The 26,557-nt window shown below is 47.8% G+C and overlaps 1 protein-coding gene across 2 annotated transcripts; it reads left to right on the forward strand.

Annotated features, from left to right (window-relative positions):
- The first annotated feature begins 234 nt into the window (after positions 1-234).
- LOC140714108 (uncharacterized) lies at positions 235-15,917 on the forward strand. Of its 2 annotated transcripts, XM_073024874.1 has the most exons (8): positions 235-507; positions 3,890-4,017; positions 6,085-6,278; positions 7,104-7,193; positions 8,251-8,416; positions 9,856-10,098; positions 11,099-11,782; positions 13,991-15,917. In XM_073024874.1, the coding sequence occupies exons 1-8, from the start codon at positions 465-467 to the stop codon at positions 14,033-14,035; spliced, it is 1,593 nt and encodes a 530-aa protein (XP_072880975.1). In that variant the 5' UTR covers positions 235-464; the 3' UTR covers positions 14,036-15,917. The 2 variants fall into 2 exon arrangements, with proteins under 2 accessions (XP_072880975.1, XP_072880976.1); XM_073024875.1 differs by lacking the exon at positions 3,890-4,017.
- Positions 15,918-26,557: the final 10,640 nt, after the last annotated feature.

Genomic DNA, 26,557 nt, shown 5'->3' on the forward strand with positions numbered 1-26,557 from the left:
TTGCGTGTGTTGCTTGGATTTCCAGCATCTTCAGGTTTTCACGTTTGTGACCCTGTATGTTTTTTTTTATTAACAGAAGGATAAACAGAAAAAAGTTCCGTCTGATACTCTGGGCTGAATGGCCTTCTTTCTGTGTTGTAACATTTACGTAGTTATACAATCACATAACACCGTTGCTAGTTGCTATGGTTTGCGTCAGTCACTTTACTGTTTCCATTCACGCAGGAAATTACGAGCTGGAGAAAGCCCTTTTCTCCTACCAGCTGTGTGTTTTTATCAGCAAGACAATCAGTTTATGTGGCTCATCACAGAGAGCTCTGACAGACTTTGCTGTTTCCCTGACTGTGGAAAGAACTATTGTCTCTGACAACTGTGATATAAAATGTGCGGGTGTGGTTGCTGAAAGTTCATTTGTATCTCCAGACTTGTACAGGGAGTTAGTGCGCTCCTGTACTTCGGTATCAATGAAAGCCAATTGGAGATTGGGGCAATTCTGTGTCAGTCAAGGTAGGTAAACTGCTTTCAACCGCTCTTGTTGCTCAGCTCTGCGGCAAGCTGTTGCAATGTTCACAACTTTGCACCGTTACAACTTCACTTACTGCAAAGAACTTTATGTTGGTACTTTTATTTATCATAAGTGTATTGGAAGTCTCCTTAAAACGGACAAAGCGCAGGTGATTTTGGAAAGAGGCCAAGGTTTAAGATTAATATGGATGATTTCAGAATCAGGTTTATTATCTCAGCGGCCACTTTACTAGGAGTTGAACTCAGCGTGGTCTTCTGCTGCTGTAGCCCGATGTGCTGTGCCTTCAGAGATGCTCTTCTGCACACCACTGTTGTAACACCCGGTTACTCGAGTTACAGTCGCCTTCCTGTCAGCTTGAACTAGTTTGGCTATTCTCTCTGAACTCTCTCGTTAACAACACATTTCTGCCCGTAGAACTGCTGCTCACTGGATGTTTTTTGTTTCTCGCACCATTCTCTGTGAACTCTGGAGGCTGTCGTGCGTGAAAATCCCAGGAGATCAGCAGTTTCTGAGATACTCAAACCACCCCATCTGGCACCAGCAGCATTGCATGGTTAAAGTCACTTAGGTCACATCTCATGTCTGGTCTGAACCTCTTGACCATGACTGCATGCCTTCACGCATTGGGCTGATTAGATACTTGCTTTGCTGAACGTGCCTATGTAATACTGAGGTCACTGAGTGTACAGTCTGTTGTGAAATCTGTGGCAGCACTACAGTGCAAGACATACAGAAGGACAGAGATAAATAGAGAGTCAAATAACGGGAGAGCGTTCCTGGGCTCATGGACTTTTCAGAAATCTGACGGCGGAGGGGAAGAAGCTGTTCTTAAAACGTTGACTTTGGGTTTCCGGGTTCCTGTACCTTCTTCTCGGTGGTATCAATGAGAAGAGGGCAATTTTTAAAAGATATAACACAGCCCAACGAGCCTGTGCCACCCAATTACACCCATATGACCAATTCAGCTGCTAACCAGTACGTCTTTTTGGAATGTGGGTGGAAACAGGTGCACCCAGAGGAAGCCATGTAGATAACTTAAAACTCCTGATGGATAGTGGTGGGAATTGAACCTGGGTCACTAGTGTCTTAATAGCATCACATTACCCACTATGCTACCGTTCCACCCCAGGTGGTTAGGGTTTTTAACGATGGATGCATTCAGATGACCAGAGGGGAGGTGAAGATGTTCTTTTGTAAAACACATCTGGTAGCTCTGGTCTGACGCATGCTACCTGAACGCCCGATGCTCAACACCAAGTGACAAGTTGGAACTGATGGAAGGGAACACTTCACGGGAGAGTGAGGTTAAATGGGCAGTTTAATTCCAGAACCCGAGCGCTGAACAGGCCTCACTCGGATCCTGCGGCCTTGTGACCCTCAGTTGAATGCACATTAAAAGGTGGAATCTCACGGCTGAAATTCATTATTAAAGCAGAAAATCTGGTGACCTCTGCTACCCCGCACTTCCTGGCTGCCTGTATTTAGTTAAAAACTAGAGCGAGCAAAGAAAGGCTTCTCTCCGAAATGCTTACAGTAATTGTCTCGTTGTTTCTGGGAACTTCTTCCGTGAGTGGGTAGCCACTCTGCAGTCAAACTCCACTCTTATCTCACTGGCACACTCCTCTGTTTGCAGCATCCTCACGTTCCCTTTCATTCTGCCTCCACCCCTCCCCCTCCTGCTACTCCCCCCTGTACTTGAGCACAGAAGCCTCTGTCACCACATTCTAACGGCAAACTCTCGGGGCCGTTCAGGCCCCTGTGCTAGGGAGACGCTGACTTTGTGACTTAGCATAGCTCTGCTTTGAGAGATTTGCAGCTAACATTGCACATTACTTGTTCCATCTTTGCAGTCTGCAGTGAGAACCCTGCCCATTTCATTCCCCTTCACCACTTCTCCCTGTCCCTTCCTGCCCATTCAGGTAGTGATTGTAAACCTCACACGTAGATCCACGGGGTTTGGGTAATAAGACAGTGAAGGAACAGATGTCAGGCAGGGAGCTGTCTCAGATTGTGGCTGATCTGATGCAACTCCGCTAGCTGTTTGTTAATCTCACCAGGAACTACTTGCATTCTGTCGGAACGATAAGGTTTCCTGGGCTAAGGCTGATCTAGACTTTGCCTTTGAAAGAAGGCACATTCTAGGCAGGTGGTTTGCTCCCTCCTGACATGTCAGAGCCACTCAGGCTAAGATTTAATGCCTGTTTCCTCTCCGTTCATTTGGACCATGCTTTCTCACCTTTGAAATTCATTGGTTTCATGGTGAAAGGGAATTTCTGCTGCAGAAAGATCTCCAGATCTCCGTCTCTGGGAACTAGGATCAGCCATGTGATAGCTCTCTCTCTCTCCTTCTCTCTCTATCTTTATCTCTATCTCTATCTCTATCTCTCTCTCTCTCTCTCTCTCTCTCTCTCTCTCTCTCTCTCTCTCTATCTCTATCTCTATCTCCCTCTCTGTCTCTATCTCCCATCCACTGAAACCCATGGAGTCTGGGCTTAGACTGAGGTCAATAGGTTTTTGCTGGGTAAGGATACCAGAGATGTGAATAAAAGACAACACAGTGAAGCTAAGGAACACATCAGCACGGTCTGAACGGGCTGAATGTCTTACTATCCCTTTATAAGCAATCTGGAGTGTAGCAAGGATAGAACCACTTTGCTCAGTAGGAATTAGCAAAGTCCTGAACGGGTTGAAGAATGAGCAATTAGGTTGTCCAGAAGCTGAGAGTAAGACATTGGCCATTGACGGTAACACTGTTAAAAAGAGATTTTATAGTGGCTTGAGCTGGAACCAAGGAATATTCAGGATGAGAGCACCAGAGACCACCTCCTCCTCAGGCAGGAGTGATTTGTGTTGGAGGGACGCACTCCAGGTTCAGTGGAATAAATCCAGGGTGAAATGCTTAACCAATGAGAGAGGCTGAATAGACCGTGAAAATGAAGTAGAGTATCGGAGATGTTTCAGGAGTTCAGAGGATAGATGGAGAGAAACTATCTCCTCCGGAGGGGTGGATGGAGCTCAGGGTAACTTTCGGATTAGTCTGAGGCTGTTTAGGGCGATGGGGTAGAGGAGAACTGTTCCCTGGGGTTCTGCCAGTGTCTGCAGTCTCAGCTGCTGGTGCCAGGGACTAAGCAGACTTCACGTCTGGGGAATGAAATGAGGTGAAGGAGGTAGTGGATGGAGAGCAAATCGACGGTTTTGTCGAAGTATAACTGGGGAGGCACGGTCGGACTGCCGAGTGGAAGGAGGGTGAAGTGAAGGTGAATGATTTGTCCAGGCAGGGATCACGTGACCTGAGTTGGGACGTCATGCATTTTTGCATCCAGTGCTGCCAATTTAACAAGCACTCTCCTCTCTTCCTCTCAGACAATGTGTGGTGCAGCCGGCCTCTGAGCTACACCCGACCCCAGTACTTGGTGCCTCGGGGCAAGTGCAGCCTCGCCCTCACCAAGTCCAAAGAGACCCGCCCCTACCTCAAGCTTCCACAGTTCAAGGTAGGTCTGTTGTGATATTTCGCATCTATATTTCTGTTCGGCCTAGAGAGCAAAGCCTTGGAGAATTCCAGACTTGAGGAGGCCTGCCATTCGTGCTAGAGTTTTGCAGTCCCATTCTGCCTGCGGTAATTGTCGGCTCTGCCCAAAACTGCTGGCCCTTTCTCTATCATTGTCGAATCGCCCCTTGAAACGTGCTTTGCTTTCTCCCTCAACTCCGCACTTTGAAAAACCTTTCTGCGTTCTTGTCACCGAAAAGATAAACTTTCTCTTTCTCCCCCCCACCCCCCCCCCCCCCCACACCGCCCAACCAAAACTGCTGGTATTTTTAAAGTTTTCATCAATTCTCCCCTAACTTCAGTTTGCATCGCATGCGGGAGTTTTCACCAGCCGAGGAGCTCCATTAGCTTCTGCTGACAATACTTTGGGAGCTTTCTCTGCATGAGATGACATACAGAATGCTGGCTGGAACCATGAACATCTGTCAGTCTAACTGATAGATGGGGGCTGGGTTGTCATAGTCACACACACATGACATTACCTCACACCCACTCCCTCTTCTGCCTCTTTCAGCAGCACTATCTTTAGCTTTCATTGTGAGTGAGTCGAGTCAAATAATCCCTGTGACATTTGGCTCATTAACCACAGGTGTCTGTGGAAAAAGGAATGACAAAGTTCAGTTTGGTGATAGTGTCTCTCGATATTTCAGTTAATACTTTGTCGGAGTGAACAGTTTTTTTGTTGGGGCTGGGTTCAGACCACAATCCATGTGCTTGCAGGCCCTGAAGGGCCGAAGGCCTCTCTTGTCAATCAGATCACGACTGAACTGGGAGTAGAGCTGTGAAATCTAGGACAACAATTTATAGGAAAAAAATAATTTTTATAGTGTAACTTATGAACTTACACTTATGAGTAATGAAAGGCATACCTTCTATTTTGCCTTTTAGTAGCTACGTTGGGGATTGCAGGACACCCAGCAGCCAGTTTATACATAGCAAGATCCAAAAAAAACCACACTTTTCAAGTGAGCAACACAGACAAAATACTCAGGCGGTCAGGAAGCATTTATGGGAGGATAAAATAAACAGTGAACACGTTGGGGCCAAGACCGAGTCCTTGGCCTGAAATGTCTTCATAGATGCTGCCTGACCTGCTGAGCGTCTGCAGAATCTCTTTGGGCACAATAAGAATGACTCTGTTGTAAGTAGCATTGAGTCCAGGATATATATTGATCAGGGCAGGAGAAACAAATTCTCTTTGTCCTCCAAAATGCTGTGGTAGAATCATCTGCCTAGAGGAACTCACGAAGGTCTCAAAGGTGGCACATCGGGCAGGCCGTGTAAGTGAGGAGAGTTATCCCAAATTTGTACCAATGTTTCTGGACCAGACGTTGACTCTGTAACCCTCTCCCTCAAGAATGAGGGTCTCTACCCATTGGGCAAAGGGCGCTGTTAAGATAGCACAGGAAATTGAGTATGAACAGAGTACTAAATCTTCATATAAGTATCAAATAAGACAAGATTGGACAGGGACATGGATGAGCGAGGTATGATGGCTATGGTCCGTGTGCAGGTAGATGGGACTAGGCAGAAGCCCAGATTAGCAGGTACTAGATGGGCTGAAGGGTCTGTTTCTGGGCTGTGGTGCTCTGTGACTCTATGACAAGTACTCTCCCAGTGAGCTGCCATTAAACGGTTCTTTTATACAAAGTTTGGTAAACGTGATCTGATAGCAGCTGCAGGAAGATTTGACTGGTCTAATGCAGTCCAGAGTATCATTCTGCACGTGGCACTATACATCACACTTTGCCAAGGGCAATTTCATTTGTTCTGTAACCTGCTATTTTCCTTCTCAATCAAGTGAAGGTAAACAAGCTCCTTAAAAATGTTTCCATTGGCCTTTTTCCAGTGGGAGAGGTACTTATTTGAAATTTTAATGAGTTCTTGCAAATTCAGGCATTTGAAAATATGTCACATTGAACAAAGTCTGCATTGACAGCCACTGATAAATAGGCAAATGTGCCCCAGTAGTCCTGCTTCTGCTAAACAGCGGTGTTATTCTGTGTCACAGGATCGTGCCAGTGAAAGGATGGGAGACTCCCAGAAGCCGATGACACTAAACCAAAAATCACCGGTTGACTCAGAAAGCTTGGCTATGGGAATAATGAAGGAAGTGGCCCTGAAGTGGTTCGCTGAGACCCAGGCTGAACTCATCCTGCAGAATGGCCGGTTACCCGAATGGTTCCATGGCTTTGTTATGAGGAAGTAAGTTACCTGGGATCCGAACGTTCCACTGTGCTGGTAGCCAGCTTCACTGGAAAACCGACTGCTGGGAGGTTTATTACAACTCCCTGAGACTGTAGGTGCCTGTGGCCTGCAAACTGCTCTTTAAAATGCTCTAGTATTCAGGGCCAATAATTCAGTATTTTACACTGCTATTGAACAGGCTATAGTCTCCTACTTACACAGTTATGGGGACTGTAACCAACCGTTTTACACTGTTACTAACTGTAATCCACTTCCTTGTACTAATAGAGACTGTAATCTGCTATTTAAACAGTGATTACAGAGGCTGTTATTAACTGCTCAACACTGTAAATACACAGGCGACGATACGCTTGTGTTCACAGTCATTCAAAGGCACTGTAATCTGCTTCTTTACAATGTAATTACAGAGACTGATTGGTCACTTTGCAATTGAGTGCCTGCAACATGGTTCATACGTAGGTCTATAATCCCCATTAGTTAAGGGAATGTGATGTGCAAAACGTCCTTACAGGGAGTGTAATCAGACATTTTGCCCATTGATTTTGCTATTATTAGTCTTTGTAGCACCAGCCATGCTCCATTCTGTTCCAGAGGCTGAATAACTAATTCTGCCAAGCTTTAAGAAGACAAAGGAGCCATTTTGACCCGTGGGTATGATTGCCCACAGGACTTTTTGCAAACAGGCCTGATGTTGAACACCGAGAGATGAGGGAACACAGAGCAGTGACCCACCTTTGTTGCACTCTGTGGTGTAACTTAGCTCTACCGGTGATGTGATGATCACAGTAACAATGCTAACCACTGCTTTTCTACATCCAACAGAGAAGCAGAGAATCTCCTGTGGAACAAAGGCGTTGGCCAATTCCTCATCCGCCTTAGTGACAGAGCCACCGGCTACATATTGTCCTACAAGTACGTACTTTATAAAGTGGGACCTCCGATTTTGGGTTTATACCGTAGCATCCGTTTCCAGAGGGAAATCTGATTTGTTGAAGTAAAACATTCATCACTCTTGGTACAGGAAAGCAGAAAATACCTCAGCTATGTGGAGAATGAGGGAGAGGGAGGGGGAGGAGAGAGTGAGGGGGAAAGGGTAGGAGAGGAGAGAGAGAGAGAGAAAGGGGGGAGAGAGTGAGAGAGGAGAGAGAGGGAAGAGGAGAGAGAGGGGGAGGGGGAGAAAGGGGGAGAGAGAGAGTGAGAGAATGAGTGAGTGAGTGAGAGAGAGAGAGTGAGAGGGAGTGAGTGAGAGAGAGGGTGAGAGAGAGAGTGAGAGAGTGAGTGAGAGCGAGTGTGAGAGAGAGAGTGAGCAAGAGAGAGAGTGTGAGAGAGAGTGAGTGAGTGAGAGAGAGAGAGTGAGAGAGTGAGTGAGAGCGAGTGTGAGAGAGAGAGTGAGCAAGAGAGAGAGTGTGAGAGAGAGAGTGAGTGAGAGAGAGAGAGTGAGAGAGTGAGTGAGAGCGAGTGTGAGAGAGAGAGTGAGCAAGAGAGAGAGTGTGAGAGAGAGAGTGAGTGAGAGAGTGTGAGAGAGTGAGAGAGAGAAAATGAGTATCTGTGGGGTTTTGATGTTCTTTATCATTTCTACACATCCTGAGTGCGATCACTGTTAGAGTAAGGTGTGAAGAGCAGCATCACAACAGTCAGAGAGGGTGTTAGAGTCATGTTGGGGAGACAAGTATTATCCAAAGCTGCTTGTAAACAGTGTCAGGGGGCTACTAATGTCGTCAAGTTTACAGTCTCAACTGAGAGACGGTGCTTGCAACAGTGCAGCCCTCCTGCATTACTGCGTTGGAGCTTCACTCAGATTCTGTGCTGTAAGGTTCTTTGCGCTCAGTATTTCAGCCACTGAGCTGCTAGCCTGAGAGCGAGGACAAAGGACGCCAGGCAAACGCCGTGGTAAGGTGCAGTTAGTGGGCGCTATCGGTACAGGTGGGACACACACACACACCTAACTTGTTGATTGGTTTATCTTTAGGGGAACCAATCGTTGCCGCCACTTTGTTATCCACCGGCTGAAGAATGGAAGGTACATGATTGACGGCAGTAACCACAGCCACAAGGGCCTTGCAGCACTAATTGATTACTACATGACAGAAGCCATTCAGCCATTCGGAGAGGTCCTCACTGAAGCCTGCAGCCAGGTAGGGATAGGCACTTGATATATACCCTGAATCTCCAGCACAGCCTTCCCCGCACGCCACCCCCTCGACTCCTCTTCCTTTCGTTCCACTGCTTTGTTTCCAAGGTGCGAGCCAAGCCTGACTGGCCTCACTGAGGTCTCCCAAAAGGCATGAAGCTGAGGCAAGTGGAGGGGGGCAGTTGGATCCTGAGGAAGCTGGCCAGAAGAACCTCTCTCTGTGGGAGAGCGACCACGCTGGCCAGCAAGGCGCAGTGAGGAGAGGGTGATTTTGGTCAATGGATTTGGAGAGGAATTGGTCCTCCGGGCATTTCAGTGATTACAGCCAGCTGCTCAGTGATGGGTGACTGGCAGATCCCAGCCTCGCACCTCCAGACTGAGCTGCCCGTCCAGGAGTAAACTGGGAGAGAAAAACAATGTTGGTAGTGTTTCAGTGCAAGGAATGGACAGCAGAATGAGCGTTGAGTCAAAAGGGCCCTCACCCAACCTGCCCAAACCATGCAGGCTGTAGGAATTTCACAAATCCAGCCTCCCCCCTGCCCCCTTCACAAAACTCAGCCTCCAGTCTTATTATCAGCACTTTCAACAGGAAGTACTGTGTACAAAATATTAGCTCATTTTACCCTTATCGCCCTGCCTGACAGGCAAAGTTATTCATTGGAAATATATTTCCATAAAGCAGTTGGGTCCCGAATTCACAAATGACTCAGTTAAGGGAAAATAAGGTTAATACAATTGGGGGCCATAGTTTTAGTTGAAATTGAAGCTTTTCCTTTCAGGGTAGTACATTGTCACTGTTGGGAAGTTTAAAGGCTTGGGCAGAAATCCTTCTTATTCACAGACCGGATATCACAATGATGAAACAGAGATCTTATAGGAGCATGGGAATAAAATCATGGAAGGGGATAGATAAGACAGAGGTAGGAAAGTTGTTTGCACTGGTAAGTGAGACTAGAACTAGGGGACTTTGCCTCAGGATTCGGGAGTTTTGGTTCAGGACAGAAATGAGGAGAAACTGCTTTTCCCAGAGAGTGGCGTATATGTGGAATTCTCTGCCCAGGGAGGCAGTAAAGGATCATCATTAAGTACGTTCAAGGCACAGTTAGATAGATCTTTGCACAACAGGGTTATGGGGAAAAGGCAGGTAGGTGGTGCTGAGTTACTGGCCAGACCAGCCAAGATCGTATTTAACGGTGGAGCAGGGTCGATGGGCCAGATGGTCGATTCCTGTTCCTGTTTCATATCTTTTTATGTTTCTTACGATATTCTGCAGCAGATGCTGTATATACTTGAGGCAGCTCAGTTAACGGGAGGAAGAAAGTCCTAGACGGAAAGGGTTAAAATTCGGGAAGTGGCACATGTGGGTGGGAATGTACTAGCAGAAACTTGATGGTCCGAACGGCCCGTCCATTCCATGTAACACCTCCCATTTTGACCTTGCAGTACGACAGGGGTGACGTGTACGACCACATCAGTTTCGACCCACCCAGCAGTTCGTGCTCGGAGGAAGCGGAGGTGAAAGAAGTAACGATCAGAAGACCAGTTCACAGTCGCCCTCAGCCTCGACAGCAGGAACCCCCCGGCGAGTGGCAGTGCGCGAGACCACCAGCCATCCCTCCGAAGGCCTGCAAGGTGCCCACTAGCAAGAGGTTGGGCTCCGCGGACAACTTCTCCTCCAACCCTGAGGTGAGGGTTCAACAGGCAGATTGAGAGCTGTAACCAGCTCGTCAGTAGAATGGAAGTGACCAAAAACATCATCAAAAACAGTTTCAAGTTTTCACTTTGCAGTGTAAACTCCTTCAAATAGCAGCATGATAATATCTGGGTGATAGGAGGTTCAAAGCTAGACTCACTTGCTGCTCTTTGACTAATGCCTGGGACTTCATTATAACCCCAGAGGGTAGGTCAGGGTGACACTCCAGGGAATTGAGAGCGAGTTTAATGCTGGCACTCTGAGTCGTACTGAGAGAGTGATGCACCATCAGTTACTCTCCACAAGGCGTAGATCCTACAGCAACACTCGAAAGGAGGGCAAAGGGCTCTCATTGAAACTGCTCTGGTTCCTGTCAGATACTCAAAGCCAGTGGCCCCTTTACAGCCAATGTAATTGTGACAGCAGGTCAGGACTAATTAATTGGCTGTGAAGCACTTTTGGGATAATGAGGTTGAAGAAATCTGAGAGCTTCCTATGGGAATATATAATCTTCCCTTGAGAAACTGGGAGTGGGATAGAGACACAGATGGAAGAGCCCCTGCCTCACTGTTCCTGAGACCAGGGTTCGATCCTGGGCTCAGGTGGAGTTTGCAGTGTTCTTCCTTGTGACCATGTGCTTTCCCTCCCAGTTCTCAGTTTCCTCCCTCACTGTGGAGGGAGGGAGGGAGGAAGAGGGCTGGTTTTGCCATGTTCTGAGTGCGGTCGGCATGCTATGCTGGTGCCATAATGCGTGGTAGCAGTTACAAGCTGCTCCCAGCACGTCCTTGGGTGTGTTGGCTGTTAACACAAGTGGCACAATGCACCGTGTGTTCCGATGTACATGCGGTAAATAAATCTGAACGTGGGGCGTATCAAATGGCGTTAGTTGAAGTGGGAGGTGGAGGTCGGTGCAGTCTCGGTTATCTGCTTCTGTTTTGCCCCTGTCTATGACTCCACAACTCTAAACCTTTTCCGCATTGATTTGTGTTGAAGGATTCAGGCAGGATGAACTTGGTGTTTGAGGAAGAGAAGCAACTGGAAGTCAAGTACGGGCAAGTTCATAAACTCCGATCTGTGAAACCACCAGCCATGGAGTTGGCTGTGGAGCCCGTGGTCTGGAGAACTCACGCGAGCTCGGTGTCGAGCGAGAAGGTGGATGACAGGAAGGCTTGCCACAAGTGGGAACCGAACAGTGCAATATATTCCCTGGCCATGGAGTCTCAGCCAATATATAATGAGCCTTTCGAGCTGATGACAAATAGCTCTGCCACAGACGTTGTGTACACAGAGGTGGACGTGAATCACTTGCGGTCTGGCACTTCACCCTCTGCCAGTGACAACTACTTCACCACAATCCCAGTGCCATCTGAGCTCAACTGCCAGGCTTCGGAGGCCAAGTACTCGGGCTTGACCTCTGGCCCACCGACTCCCCCTCGACTGTCACCTAATTTAAACACCAGGGTGAAATCGATATCTCCCACAAACTTCGCACCGAAGCCGGGGACAAGTCCGAACTTCCCGCCCAATCTTCGACCGCTTCCTCAGCCTTGCGACAGCGGTGAGCGGCTGCCTTCCAAATCCTTTCTGAGGGGGAGAGAAACCCCGAGCTTGACGGAGAATATGTACGAACAGGTTCCTGTTGCATTCTCAAAGCGCAGTCAAACAAAGCCAGATAAGGTAAGGATCATTCTTATCCAGACAATTGACTATAGCCTCTTTAACCCTTGTCCGATGGGTCCCACGCATCACGCTCCCAAATTGCATTGGCAAAGTAGTCTAGTAGGTGATAATGTACTGAGCTCCACCATATCTTAGATTTCTAGCAACTGGAAAGGTGTCCCACGTTGGAGAGCGGACATAAAATGAAGCAAGATTAAACGTGGTTGTAGATGAAGAGATTTTCGGAAGTTTCCATGTCCAACTACTAGGGAAATGCAGTCATCTTCAGTTTATACTCCACTCCAGTTAAGATCCAGTTCCGAGCACTGCAGCGTTGCTTGACGCTTGGAACTTCAGGATGACCCTGCCCAACATACCCTCTAATTTTTTATGTCCCTGTGGACCAACCATTGCCCTGAGCAGGAGATTTTTACATGGCCTGAAAACTGCATGGCACTTTAAATGTTTTTTTTTTTGTAATATACATACTGCGAGTATTTTGAATGAATACTTTTGATTTTATTTATTAATTGTAGGGTATATTGAAATACAATACAACAAAGAAGATGTTTCGCATTTCATAAGCTTTTAAACTTAGATGTATTCAGCGTTCAGCGGGCCAGTGGTTTATTAACAATGAGCTACTGACTTCCATTCTGTGTTCATTGTTACAATTTGTAACTTGGAACACTGACAACGGAAATACATTGAAGCTCCAAAATGTTTCAAAGTAAAGGTTGTGGTATGTTTATTATTTAGAAAATTTATGGATTATATTCATTAACACATAATTAATTACAGAATATTTCACAATTATATTAGCATTATATAAAATAAAATTCCTGCTATGTGGCATCAAAGGCTATGTGCATGTGAGCATTTCAGTCACTGCGTGGCCATTTAGCCACACAGCTTCGAGGGAACAGGAATCCTGCCCATTCCTTTAATGGCTTGGGAACCCAGTGGCAGCAAGATACATCAATAAAAGAGAAAATACTGTAAACATTCAGGCAGCAGAGGAACAGAGAAAAAGACCAACTGAACTGAGAAATAGGGGAAAACACTTCAATTTTAAGGTGTGGAGAGAGTTGAGGGGTGTGGATAGAAAGGGAATATCTCTGATAGGGTGAGGCCAAGGTTGCCATGGGGATACGCTGTCAACGATGATTGGTATGATACATATGACATTAATAATATAGGACAATTTCAAGCTATTCACCTTTGAACTTTTACACTTCTGTCAAAGGAAGTGCAATTGTGGTGAATCTTTAGCAGAACTTCACAAGCACATCCACATTATTTGGTTCTCAAGTGATCCTTGTAACCCAAGTGCTCGTTTTCACGCCACCTTCTATTGTTGCCTTGTGCTTGCTGGGATGAGACTCCTGGATGCGTTTACATTATCGATCATGAGAGGAGGCTATTCAGCCCTGCTGGTGTGCTCTGCCATTAACTAAGATCAGGAGCAGTCTGGGAGACTGGCCATGCCAGTGAGAGAGCCCCTTCAGTAGCAGGCCTATAAAAGAGAGTTATTCTGAAAGAATGTCTGATTCAGAAGGAGGCCCTACCCAGTGAGAATGATCTTGAGCCACTGACTGATCCTGGCCAATTATCCCAAACACATGTAATGTTGAGAAATGACTTTCCCTTCCAAACCTCTCTGCACTTTATGAACACAGGAGACTCTGCAGATGCCAGAGAAAAGAGCAACACGCACACACAGTGCTGGAGGAACTCAGCAGGTCAGGCAGCATCTATGGAGGGGAATAAACAGTCGTGTGTTCTGGATCGTGACACTAATGAAGAAATGTTTCATACTGAGACCCTGATGAGGAAACGCCAACTGTTTATTGCCCTCCATGGCTGCTGCCTGACTTGCTGATTTCCTCCAGCATTTTGTGTGTTGCCCGCACAACTTTACCTCTCCAACCTTCTTCAGTGTCATGCTCCCTCTCGGCCCCTCCACCATGTTTTCAGTCTTGCTCATTCCTGGATCCTCTCAGAGTCAGAGTCTCCCACCACCTTGGTCTCTGCTGGGTCCCTTAATGAACCCAATTCCCTCTCTTCACAAAATCTTCCTCAAGATATTGTAGTTGGCTATTCCGTTACTCTTCTCACAGTGATACAGTCTTAGAAAACGCTTCTTTGTGTACATGTCGTCTGTTACATGGGCTATGCCGTACACAAAACCAATGGAATACAGAGCTCTGCTTTTCTCCTTCACAGGATGAAATGCGTAAGAAGTGGTTCTCCGACTGGAAGTGCAAGTGACGGAAGGAGAGAATTGTCCCTCCCAAGTGTTGAAGCTGCAAACCTGGAGCCGGTGGAGGAGCTGCCGAGGGGGCCACCTGAGATTGATTCCGTAACCCACTGGACTACTGGCACTGCCAAATATCTACTACACTGTTGAAAATGGTCCAACATTTTCCTGCACTGACACTAACCCCCAATTTGTCCACTGCTTAGAAATCAAATTCTGACCCCAATCCGTTAAATAGCTGTAGAGTTTGCTATAAGCTGTCATTAGGATGAACGTGCTTCACTCACTGATTGGAGAGTTAATGCTTTGCCTTTGTACTCTACTTACCCTTCTGCAGCAGGGTATCGAGCTGACACTGGGACTGTCGTAAATGGGGCGACTGAACTTTGCGTGCAAGAGATGCCCATTTCACACGTCCCCCCAAAGTCAGAAAGCTGAACATATTGGAGAGTTGTGAAATAGACTAGTTACTCTCACCCCTTTTAGCTCATGCTACAGTGTTGGAATCACCCCCTTTTGCTTCTCTCCAGAGCCTCTGTGAAGCAAGGGGCAAGTGACCTGCTTTCAGGGTTCCTATAAAGTTCACTACAGAGCCAGATACAATGAGGCTGTGGGCAGTCGGTCACTCTTAAACTCACCCAGGTGAGCGGTTAAGGGAGTGTCCTACGTACACCTACATGTATGTACATGTGCAATGAATAGCTTATGTGCAGCCTAATCATTGGCACAGAGCATCACGTAAGTGGGTCGCGCTGGCTGGAGACCAGAGACTCGCTCTGTGTGGGGTGGGTTGAACTTCTACGAGCTCATCCTGGGTGGATTAGACAGGGAAGTGAGTCATCCTGCACCACAGACCAGTGTTACCTTTCGCTGCACTTGAAAACTGCTCGGGGACCTGAAAGAGCAGGGTGGGCTGGATTTCTAGCGCCCCTACCCTCTGATACTGTTTGGCACTCAACGGAGAAACATGACCTTTAACAGAACTATTTTCATCTTCTATCTTGGGATCAGATAGTAAAACAGCACACTGACTCATGAGGCCAGCCACACAAGATGCATCAGTGGAAACAATGATTTTGTTGATAACTTCACTGGCTGCTTGTTCGAAGTGAAAAACATCCTTAATCTCTTTTCAAATGTTGCATTTTATAATTCCTCCAGTTACATTTTTGATATTTGATTTATTTCTTTGTGTGAGGGTTGAGAGGTCTGGAGAGTGTGAGAGGTGGAGGGCCGCGGAGAAGTTGCCTCTCCTTCCCTTTGCTGTGGCAATGGTGAAGGAAGGTTCTCGGTAAAATGCTGAAATTGCCATTTTACTTACATTAGAAATCATAGCTACTTGTCATTGCTTCTCCATCATATCACAATGTCAATGTGGTCACAGAATAGGCCACTCAGCCCTTCAAACTAATGCTGACATTCTAGATTGTAGCTATTCTGTGCCAATACCATCAGCTCACTCCAGTTCCTTAACCCATTCCCTCGACCAAGATATTTTTCACTGTTGCTGAGAAGCGAAGAGTGTTCCAGGTTTCTGCTGCTTGAAGCAAGGTGCTATAAACCAGCCCATACAACCCACAGCTCCACTATCATCCTGGTTATCTACCACAAATACAATAATGTTATTTTAGTCTCTGTAATACAGTCTACTCATGCACACTACCCGCAGACTTTGTCAACACTGGGGCTGAGGCCCTCTCAGACAAGATGCAAGCTTAGGGATAAGAATAATATTTGTACAAGCAGATGTGAAACTGCATTTTTAATCATTCTGTAATTTGCTTTGTGTTCTTTCTCGTGTTTCAGTTATTATTGACTCAGACCATGTACAGTTTCGAAAGTCACTTAAATTAAGTTTTATTTGTTACTGCAATAAAATTATGACTTGATAAACTTTTGCTGGCCTAGTGTTTTTCGAAGCTGTCACTATCTGAGCCATGGGAACGGATAAAATAGTCTCAACGCAGCCGGGGAGAGCTGACATACATCCAATAGCTTTGTACAACCGGCTTGCGCTAACCACTGGGCGACTGCGCACCCCACATTCTAACTGTCATTCCACATGCCTGTACAAGAGGTTCACTCACGTACCACTGGGGTTTCCTGCTCCCACCACCCTTTCAGGCAGAGGGTCGCACATCCCACCACGCCTGTGAAGACAATTCTCCACAGTCCATCCCTTGTCCTTTACGGATTCATTGTCATCTCTGCTGTTGAATTGTAATCCTCTCTGGGACGGGGATCTTTCACGTTCACCCTACTTATGCCTCCCAGTTCTTTTTTTACTTCAGTTAAGCTTTCCCTTAGGATTCTTCCTTATATTCACCTCCTGACGATCTCTCCTGCCCAGTGTAATCTCACAGTCCTACAAATATCCTCACAGATATTTTCTGCACCCTCTCAACTCCTCCAGATGTGTGGATACCAGAACCATCCAAGGTGCTCCCACTGTGGCGTAATGAATGACTTGTAACTGACCTCTCTGCCCCTCTGCTCAGCCGATGAAGGCACAAGCACACTCAGTGGGCATTTGTAACCCACTCGACCTGCTCCACTTGCAGGGAGGGTGAACATCCACTCCAGATTTGTGCCATTCCTCTACTTGTAATACCAATCGTACATCCCCTTGCAACACACACAAAATTCCATTGGAACTCAGCAGGTCAGGCAGCAACCAAGGAAATGGACAAACAGTCGACATTTCGGACAAAGACCCTTTCTCAGGACTGGAAAGGGAGGGAGAAGACGCCAGGATAAAAAGGTGGGGGGGGGGGGGGAGGGAAAGGAGGCTTACTAGAAGGTGATAGGTGAAGCCAGGTGGGTAGGAAAGGTAAATGACCGGAGAGGAAGGAATCCGATGGGAGAGGAGAGTGGACCAGAGGGGAAAGGGAAGAGGGAGGTGATAGGCAGGTGAGAAGAGGAAAGAGACCAGAGTGGGCAACAGAAGAAAGGGGGAGAGGGTGAGGGAAAAAACTAACCTGAAGGAGAAATCAATATGCATGCCATCAGGTTGGAAGCTTCCCAGAAATGCCGGAATGAGAATGGGAACGGGAATGGGAATTAAAATGGTTAGCCACCGGGAAAACACACTTTTGGCAGATGGAGCGGAGATGCTCGACAAAATGGTCCCCCAATTTATGTTGAGTCTCATCAATGTAGAGGAGGCCGCATCGGGAGTACCGGATATGATAGATGACCCCAGCAGATTCGCAGGGCAAGTGTTGCCTCAGCTAGAAAATCCCCTTGGCTCGTTTGCCCTCCAAGTGCTTTACTTCTGCAGGATGAGCTTGTTGTGCCCCTGTGTGCCCAGCGACGTCTCCCCACGGTCGGCACCTACCTTCCATGCTATCACTTACACAGCCAGTTTTGTATCATCCACAGTGTTGTCTCTCCGTTGAAGAGAAAATCACTTATAATCTCCATGAAAAATCTTTCCCTGGTGCTGGAAGGTGATATGGACTTTTACTGTCCCCTCCTGACGTGCCTCACAATGCTCTGTCAACCAGCTATTTTCAGTCCACCTTTCCTAAGACTAACCGTAGCTTCGTAAAGTTCTTCTAAGCACAACGTTACTCCTGCATAACATGTACCTGACCCTTGACCCCATTCCCCCATACACTCTCCCAAAGTGGCTTTAGCCCTTCCCAAAACCAAGGGTAGGCGCATGTTTCTCTTGTTAGGTTTGTTACACTGCTCATGAAAATTCTAAACTCGTCAAGAATCCTGCTCTCTCTACACCCTTATTCTGCTCTGTTCCACCTGGAGACGTGGAATTCCACCGTGATCAAGGCCTTGCTATTTTCACACCTCCCACTTACTGTTCAGTCCCTCCGTGGCTGTGGGAGAACACGAGTACTTCCTGATAATGTCACCGACCCAATGGCCTCATTGTCCCACAGCTGATATTGTTCCTCTAACCTCTGACACTGCATGTCACGTTTTACAGCTTTGTGCCTCATGGAGAGCCACATAACCATTCAGCTGACCTAGTGACCTCTTGGTGATCTGTGCACATAGATTATTAGTATTGGTTTATTTTTGTCACACCTGAAAGCTTTTTCTTTCATCCTGTCCATACAGATCAGATCATTACCCGGGGTATTGAGCTCGAATAAGGTAAAGCAATAACAATGCAGAATGAAGAGTACAAACTACCGAAATAGTGCAGTGCAGGTCTTTGCCGATAGAGTGCAAGATCGTGACAAGATAGATTGGGAGGCCAAGAGGTCCATTGAAGAGTCTGATAACAGCAGGATAGAAACTGTGCTTGAGCCTGGTACGTGCTTTCAGACTTTTGTATCTTCTGCCCAGTGGAAGATGGAGAACAAGAACCATGTCCAGGGTACACAGGGTATAGACAGAGTCCTTAGAAGGGAGACTGGTTTTTGTGATGTGCCAAGCTGTATCCACAACTCTCCATAGTTTCTTGTGGTCACGTGCAGAACAGTTGCCAATGTTGTTTTGACACCGTATCATTAAGCTCTCTACCTCTTCCCTGTACTCCAGCTCATTGTTATTTGAGATATGGCCCAGGGCGGTGGCATCATCTGCAAACCTGTAGAAGGAGTGAGAGCAGAATTTGTCCATACAGTTCACGAGTGTACTGGGAGTAGAGTAGGAGGCCGAGGAGACACAACCATGTAGAGCACCAGTGTTGAGAATAATCAAGGTGGAGGAGTTTCTGCCTATCCTTACTGATTGTGGTCAAGAAGTCAAGGATCCAGTTGCAGAGGGAGCATCGTCTCCTCTGGTCCATAGCCTGGTGTTGAGCTTGCCACCCCCACCCAGAATTAACTCAGCAAGGAAGCATTGGTAAACTACCTTGTCCCTTTCCCCTTACTCTTGTGGTAACTGTGTGGAAGGAGCTTCCAGTAGAAGTGGTAGAGGCAGGTTCGGTATTGTCATTTAAAGTAAAATTGGATAGGTATATGGACAGGAAAGGAATGGAGGGTTATGGGCTGAGTGCGGGCCGGTGGGACTATGTGAGAGTAAGCGTTCGGCGCGGACGAGAAGGGCGGAGATGGCCTGTTTCCGTGCTGTAGTTGTTATATGGTTATATTGGCACTGAGTTCTATAATCACAGAAATGGCCCCTCAGCCTACCAAGTCCATTCCTGACCATGATACTAGTCCCATTTCCTCTAAGCCTGTGATGGTGGGGCAAAGTGCTGCCCCAATGCCACGTTTACGCTTACCGATAACACCACTGCTGGTGGCGAATCAAAGGTGGCAACGAATCGGCACTTAGGAGGGAGATTGAAAATCGGGTTGAATGGTGCCCAACAACAACTCAACGTCAGCAAAAGCTGAAGGGCTGCTTATTGGCTACAGGAGGAGGAGGCCAGAGGTCCATGAGCCAGTACTCCTCACGGAGGTGGAGAGGGTCAGTAAGTTTAAGTTTCTTGGTGTTTTCACACCTGAGGATCTGTTCTGGGACCAGCACGTAAGTGCCGTCACAAAGAAGGCATGACTCTGCTCGCTCAGGCGTTTGCCCAGATTTGAAATGCCATCTAAAACATCGGCAAACATTTAAAGATGCACAGTGGAGAGTATCCCAACTGGTTGCATCACAGACATCTGGTTCCTCTGCCTCCTCTGTCAGTAGGAGCCCGGTATCTCCCATTCTGTGTAGAAATCCTCCACCTCAGATCCTCTTTAAACCTCCTCCCTCTCACCTTAAACCTGCACCTCTTTGCTTTTGATAATCCCACAGCAGGAAAAAAATTCTACTATCCATTCCATTCATCCCTCTCATAATCTGACACACCTCCCTCAGGTCACTCGTCAGTCTCCTGCACCTCAGGGAAAACAAGCCTATCCAAGCTCTGCCCATGACTAAAGTCACTCAGTCCAGGCAGGGTCTCGGCCCGAGAGGTTGACTGTTTCCCTCCACAGAGCCTGCCTCACCTGCAGAGTCCCTTTGCAGCTTGTGTGTGTTGCTCAAGATTTCCAGCATCTGCTGCCTGGTGAATCTCCTCTGCCCTCTCTCCAGCACAATCGCATCCTCTCTATATCCTGTGTACGTAATACTCCAAAGTGTGGCCTAACCCAAGTGTTTTGAAAAGTTACAAAATAACATCCCATCTTTGATGCCCTGTGCCCAGTCTATGAAGGCTGAATGTTCCTCCGCCTTCTACGTCTTCCACATCTCTCCCCTTCTCGAACTGCTGTGACACTTCCTCCACCTGCCAAGAAACTTCACACCTTCCCCAATGGAACCGGCAAAGAACCCCAAAGGAATATTTACCCCAACCCCGTTTAGCTGCTAGCTGCCCATCCCACCCACCCCCCCCCCCCCAATATCTCAGGGATCTGGAGTGAAACCGTGGTGGAACCAGGTGTGTTGCTGCTTCACCACGAACCAGCCAGGTATAATCCTGATTTCCCTATGGAATTTGCATGTTCTCCCTGTGACACTTGTGTTCTTCGCTTGCCTCCCTTGTCCCAAAGGGGTGCTGATTGGGAGTTGAATTGGCCTGTAAATTGCCCCGAGTGTGTAGGTGAGTGCTGAGTCCCGGGAGGAAATGATGGGAATGTGCAGAGAATATAATGGGATTAACCTAAATGCTTACACAGAGGAGATGGGCTGAAGGGCCTGCTTTGCGCTCTAGCACTCCAGGTAATTGCTGTTTATTTATTAATTTAACACTTTAAAAAATCTGGGCGCAGTCCCTCCCCGCCTGAAGCCGGGTCTCACACCAAACTTCAGTGAACCTGGATCGTTCTGTGCATCAGTCAGGTACAGCCGCAGCCACACCAAGATTTGTGGGATCCCCACTCCTCACTGACAAAGACGGATTATCAGAATCAGAATCAGGTTTTATTGTCACCAGTACGTCAGAAATTTGCTGCTTTGGGGCAGCGGTAGAGTGCAATGTGTAAAAATAACTCTAGTCGCAGTAATAAATAAATCAAGAGAAAAACAGACATAGATAAATAGATAGACAAACAAACAACAAATACGTAAACACTAGATCTATAAATAAATAGTGTGAAAAGAGAGTAGAATAGTGAGGTAGTTTTCATGGACCATTCAGAATTCTAATGGCAGAGGGGAAAAAGCTGTTCCTAAAATGTTGAATGTGTGTCTTCAGGCCCGTGAACCTCCTCCCTGACAATTGTGATGAAGGGAAGGCATGGCCAGATGCTGAGGGTCTTTCAAACGGGACTCGGCTTTCTGGAGGCACCAGCACGTGAAGACGTTCTCAATGGTTGCACCGATGGAGCTGGCTGAGTCTGCGTATCGGAGCCCGGTCAGAACACTGTCCACCATACGCCTGCAGAAACTCACGAGGGTCTTTGCTGAAATATCAAACCTCCTCAAACTCCTAATGAAGTGTAGCGGCTGGTGTGCCTTCGTCTTTAGTGCGTTGTTCAGGGAATCTGTTTGCAATGCCCCCCACCCCCCCCCCCCCCCAGTATTAAACCCACTTGCTTATTTCCATCCCTCTCAGATATCTCACGTAAGTAATTCATTTGTCACTGAGACTTCAATACCGTCTTATTTTAGCAAAGTTTCCATCATTCATTCGTTTTGCTGATAACGACAATCTGTTTGATCTTATCCAGAGGCTGATGGTGTCAAGGGTGCCACATGCACATTTCTGTGTACAAGTTACCAGATCTGCAGATCTCAGATTGCTAACAACTTTGACCACACAACTCACCCCACAAAAATAAACAAGCAGATGTTCACTCACACCCACTGGCCAATGAAACCCTCTCCGCTATTTTGAGAGCAATAAGTCGTGAGGTAGCCATACTTGAGCAGAGGAAGTCGGTGTTGCTGGTAGTGGCAGTGGTTGTACTACTGAAAAGGACGCTGCATCCTCTCTCTCAGAACCTCACTGGCTCACTCAGTCTGAAAATAGCCCTCTACAGTCTCTCTGTGCCGAGGAGGGAGACAGATTGCTGAGGAGGGAGGCAGACATTGCCGAGGAGGGAGACAGATTGCAGAGGAGGGAGGCAGACATTGCCAAGGAGGGAGACAGATTGCTGAGGAAAGAGGCAGATTGCTGAGGAGGGAGGCAGACATTGCTGAGGAGGGAGGCAGACATTGCTGAGGAAGGAGACAGACATTGCTGAGGAGGGAGACAGATTGCTGAGGAGGGAGGCAGACATTGCTGAGGAAGGAGACAGACATTGCTGAGGAGGGAGACAGATTGCTGAGGAGGGAGACAGACATTGCTGAGGAGGGAGACAGATTGCTGAGGAGGGAGGCAAACATTGCTGAGGAAGGAGACAGACATTGCTGAGGAGGGAGACAGATTGCTGAGGAGGGAGACAGACATTGCCGAGGAGGGAGACAGATTGCTGAGGAGGGAGACTGACATTGCCGAGGAGGGAGACAGATTGCTGAGGAGGGAGGCAGACATTGCCAAGGAGGGAGACAGATTGCTGAGGAGGGAGGCAGACATTGCTGAGGAAGGAGACAGACATTGCTGAGGAGGGAGGCAGACATTGCTGAGGAGGGAGACAGATTGCTGAGGAGGGAGACAGATTGCTGAGGAGGGAGGCAGACATTGCTGAGGAGGGAGACAGACATTGCTGAGGAGGGAGACAGATTGCTGAGGAAAGAGGCAGACATTGCTGAGGAGGGAGACAGATTGCTGAGGAGGGAGACAGACATTGCTGAGGAGGGAGACAGACATTGCTGAAGAGGGAGGCAGACATTGCTGAGGAGGGAGACAGACATTGCTGAGGAGGGAGGCAGACATTGCTGAGGAGGGAGACAGATTGCTGAGGAGGGAGGCAGATTGCTGAGGAGGGAGACAGACATTGCTGAGGAGGGAGACAGATTGCTGAGGAAAGAGGCAGACATTGCTGAGGAGGGAGACAGATTGCTGAGGAAAGAGGCAGACATTGCTGAGGAGGGAGACAGATTGCTGAGGAGGGAGACAGACATTGCTGAGGAGGGAGACAGACATTGCTGAGGAGGGAGGCAGACATTGCTGAGGAGGGAGGCAGACATTGCTGAGGAGGGAGACAGATTGCTGAGGAGGGAGACAGACATTGCTGAGGAGGGAGACAGATTGCTGAGGAGGGAGGCAGACATTGCTGAGGAGGGAGGCAGACATTGCTGAGGTGGGAGACAGATTGCTGAGGAGGGAGGCAGACATTGCTGAGGAGGGAGACAGACATTGCTGAGGAGGGAGACAGATTGCTGTGGAGGGAGGCAGATTGCTGAGGAAAGAGGCAGACATTGCTGAGGAGGGAGGCAGACATTGCTGAGGTGGGAGACAGATTGCTGAGGAGGGAGGCAGACATTCCTGAGGAGGGAGGCAGACATTGCTGAGGAGGGAGACAGATTGCTGAGGAGGGAGACAGACATTGCTGAGGAGGGAGGCAGACATTCCTGAGGAGGGAGACAGACATTGCTGAGGAAAGAGGCAGACATTGCTGAGGAGGGAGGCAGACATTGCTGAGGTGGGAGACAGATTGCTGAGGAGGGAGACAGATTGCTGAGGAGGGAGGCAGACATTGCTGAGGAGGGAGACAGACATTGCTGAGGAGGGAGACAGATTGCTGAGGAGGGAGGCAGACATTGCTGAGGAGGGAGACAGATTGCTGAGGAGGGAGGCAGACATTGCTGAGGAGGGAGGCAGACATTGCTGAGGAGGGAGACAGATTGCTGAGGAGGGAGGCAGACATTGCTGAGGAGGGAGGCAAACATTGCTGAGGAGGGAGACAGACATTGCTGAGGTGGGAGACAGATTGCTGAGGAGGGAGGCAGACATTGCTGAGGAGGGAGACAGACATTGCTGAGGAGGGAGACAGATTGCTGAGGAGGGAGGCAGATTGCTGAGGAGGGAGACAGACATTGCTGAGGAGGGAGACAGATTGCTGATTTGGGAGGCAGACATTGCTGAGGAGGGAGACAGAAATTGCTGAGGAGGGAGGCAGACATTGCTGAGGAGGGAGACAGATTGCTGAGGAGGGAGGCAGACATTGCTGAGGAGGGAGACAGATTGCTGAGGAGGGAGACAGACATTGCTGAGGAAAGAGGCAGACATTGCTGAGGAGGGAGGGAGACTGCTGAGGAGGGAGGCAGACATTGCTGAGGAGGGAGGCAGAAATTGCTGAGGAGGGAGGCAGACATTGCTGAGGAGGGAGACAGACGTTGCTGAGGTGGGAGGGAGACATTGATGTGAGGTTTCCTCACATTCCATCAATGACTTATCTGTAAACTATAGGCTTCTGAAACTGAAACTTTGCCTGTGTTCCTGAGTACCACAAAGTGCCAGAAGGTCAAAGACTCTGGGGGTCACCCAGCCAGAGATCTCTCAACCCTGAGCCAGCATCAGCTACCTAATGACTCACCCAGCCGTCTCTCCTGCGTCACCCCTCTCTGAGCTGTCTCTCTTTCTCTATGAATGTCATCCCTCTCCCTTGATCCACCCAGCAGACATTTCTGTCTGTGTAAGGTGAACCGAGTTAACGAGTGGAGGCACCTTTCATTTCTCCTCCTCTTGCCAGGTTGAATCACCAGAGTTGCATTCCATTTAAATGTAGAGAGTTGGGTTTGAAGGCTTCAGTGCTTTGGGATTCCCAGATCGGATGATCACCAGAGTGGATCTGTGGACGGAGGTTCAGAGACACATTGCTTACTCACTGGCAATCCCTTTCCTCTTACAAGTTGCTGCATACACTCAGTCCAGGGCTTCTGCCCTGGGAAATTCAATCTCCAGTTTCCACCTAGCACGTGAGTGAGCCGTGGGCAGAGCCAGTTCTCACAACTCCAACAACCCACACTAAATCCCAACCTCCAGCACTGTCTGTGCGGAGTTTGCACGTGTGACAATGTGAGTATCGTCCAGGTGCCCCGGTTTCCTCCCTCATCCCAAAGGTGTGCAAATATCTGCAACTGTAAGTTGCTTCTGGTGTGTAGGGGAGTGGGGGAGTTGGTGGAAAAAGTGGGAAGGTATCAGACAGTGTAAATGGGAGCTCGATGGATAGGAGGACTCAGTGGGCCGAAGAGCCTGTTTCTGTGCTGGATGCTCGAGGAGTCGGGGACTCTAATCATCTCTCTGCCTTTGGATGGGACTGGGCAATGGAAGCCTGCAGAAGGCAGCAGGAAGTAACAGCTTACAGTCATAGAGATGTAGAGAAGAACAGCACAGAAACAGGCCCTTCAGCCCATCTAGTCCATGCCAAGCCACTTAAAATGCCCATTCTCATTGATCTGCACCAGGAGCATAGGCCTCCATATCCCTACTATCATGGACCTATCCAAACTTCTCTTAAAAGTTGAAATCGAGCTGGCATGCACCACTTGCACTGGCAACTTGTGCCACATTCTCATGACCCTCTGAGTGAAGCAGTTTCCCCTCATGTTCCCCTTAAACATCTTACCTTTCACCCTTAACCCATGACCTCTAGCTGTAGTCCCAACCAACCTCAGTGAAAAAGGTCTGCTTGCACTTACCCTCTCTATTCCTCTCATAATTATGTATACCTCCATCAAATCTCCTCTCAGTCTTCTGTGTTCCAAGGAATAGTCCTAACCCGTTCAATCTTTCCTTATAACTCAGGTCCTCCAAACCCAGCACCATTCTTGTAAATTTTCTCTACACTCTTTCAACCTTGGTTACATCTTGCCTGCAGGTGAATGATCAAAACTGCCCACAATACTCCACGTTAGGCTTCAGCCATGTCTAATACAACTTCAACATAACATCCCATCTCCTGTACTCAATATAAGAACATAAGAAATAGGAGCAAGAGTAGGCCATCCGGCCCATCGAGCCTGCCCCGCCATTCAATAAAATCATGGCTGATTTGTCTGTAAACTCAGCTCCATCTACCTGCCTTTTCCCCATAACCCTTAATTCCCCTACTATGTAAAAATCTATCTAACTGTATCTTAAATATATTTAGTGAAGAATCCTCAACTGCTTCCCTGGGCACAGAATTCCACAGATTCACCACTCTCTGGGAAAAACAGTTTCTCCTTATCTCTGTCCTAAACCTTCTCCCCTGAATCTTGAGGCAATGTCCCCTAGTTCTAGTCTCACCTACCAATTGAAACAACTTTCCCACTTGTACCTTATCTATCCCTTACAAAATTTTGTATTTTTAGACAATAGACAATAGAGAATAGGTGCAGAAGTAGACCATTCGGCCCTTCGAGCCTGCACCACCATTTTGAGATCATGGTTGATCAACTACTATCAATACCCGGTTCCTGCCTTGTCCCCATATCCCTTGATTCCCCTATCCATAAGATACCTATCTAGTTCCTTCTTGAAAGCATCCAGAGAATTGGCCTCCACTACCTTCCAAGGCAGTGCATTCCAGACCCCCACAACTCTCTGGGAGAAGAAGTTTTTCCTTAACTCTGTCCTAAATGACCTACCCCTTATTCTCAAACCATGCCCTCTGGTACTGGACTCTCCCAGCATCTGGAACATATTTCCTGCCTCTATCTTGTCCAATCCCTTAATAATCTTATATGTTTCAATCAGATCCCCTCTCAATCTCCTTAATTCCAGCATGTACAAGCCCAGTCTCTCTAACCTCTCTGCCTAAGACAGT

This window comes from Hemitrygon akajei, chromosome 21 (genome assembly GCF_048418815.1).
Source record: "Hemitrygon akajei chromosome 21, sHemAka1.3, whole genome shotgun sequence".
Lineage (NCBI taxonomy): Eukaryota > Metazoa > Chordata > Chondrichthyes > Myliobatiformes > Dasyatidae > Hemitrygon > Hemitrygon akajei.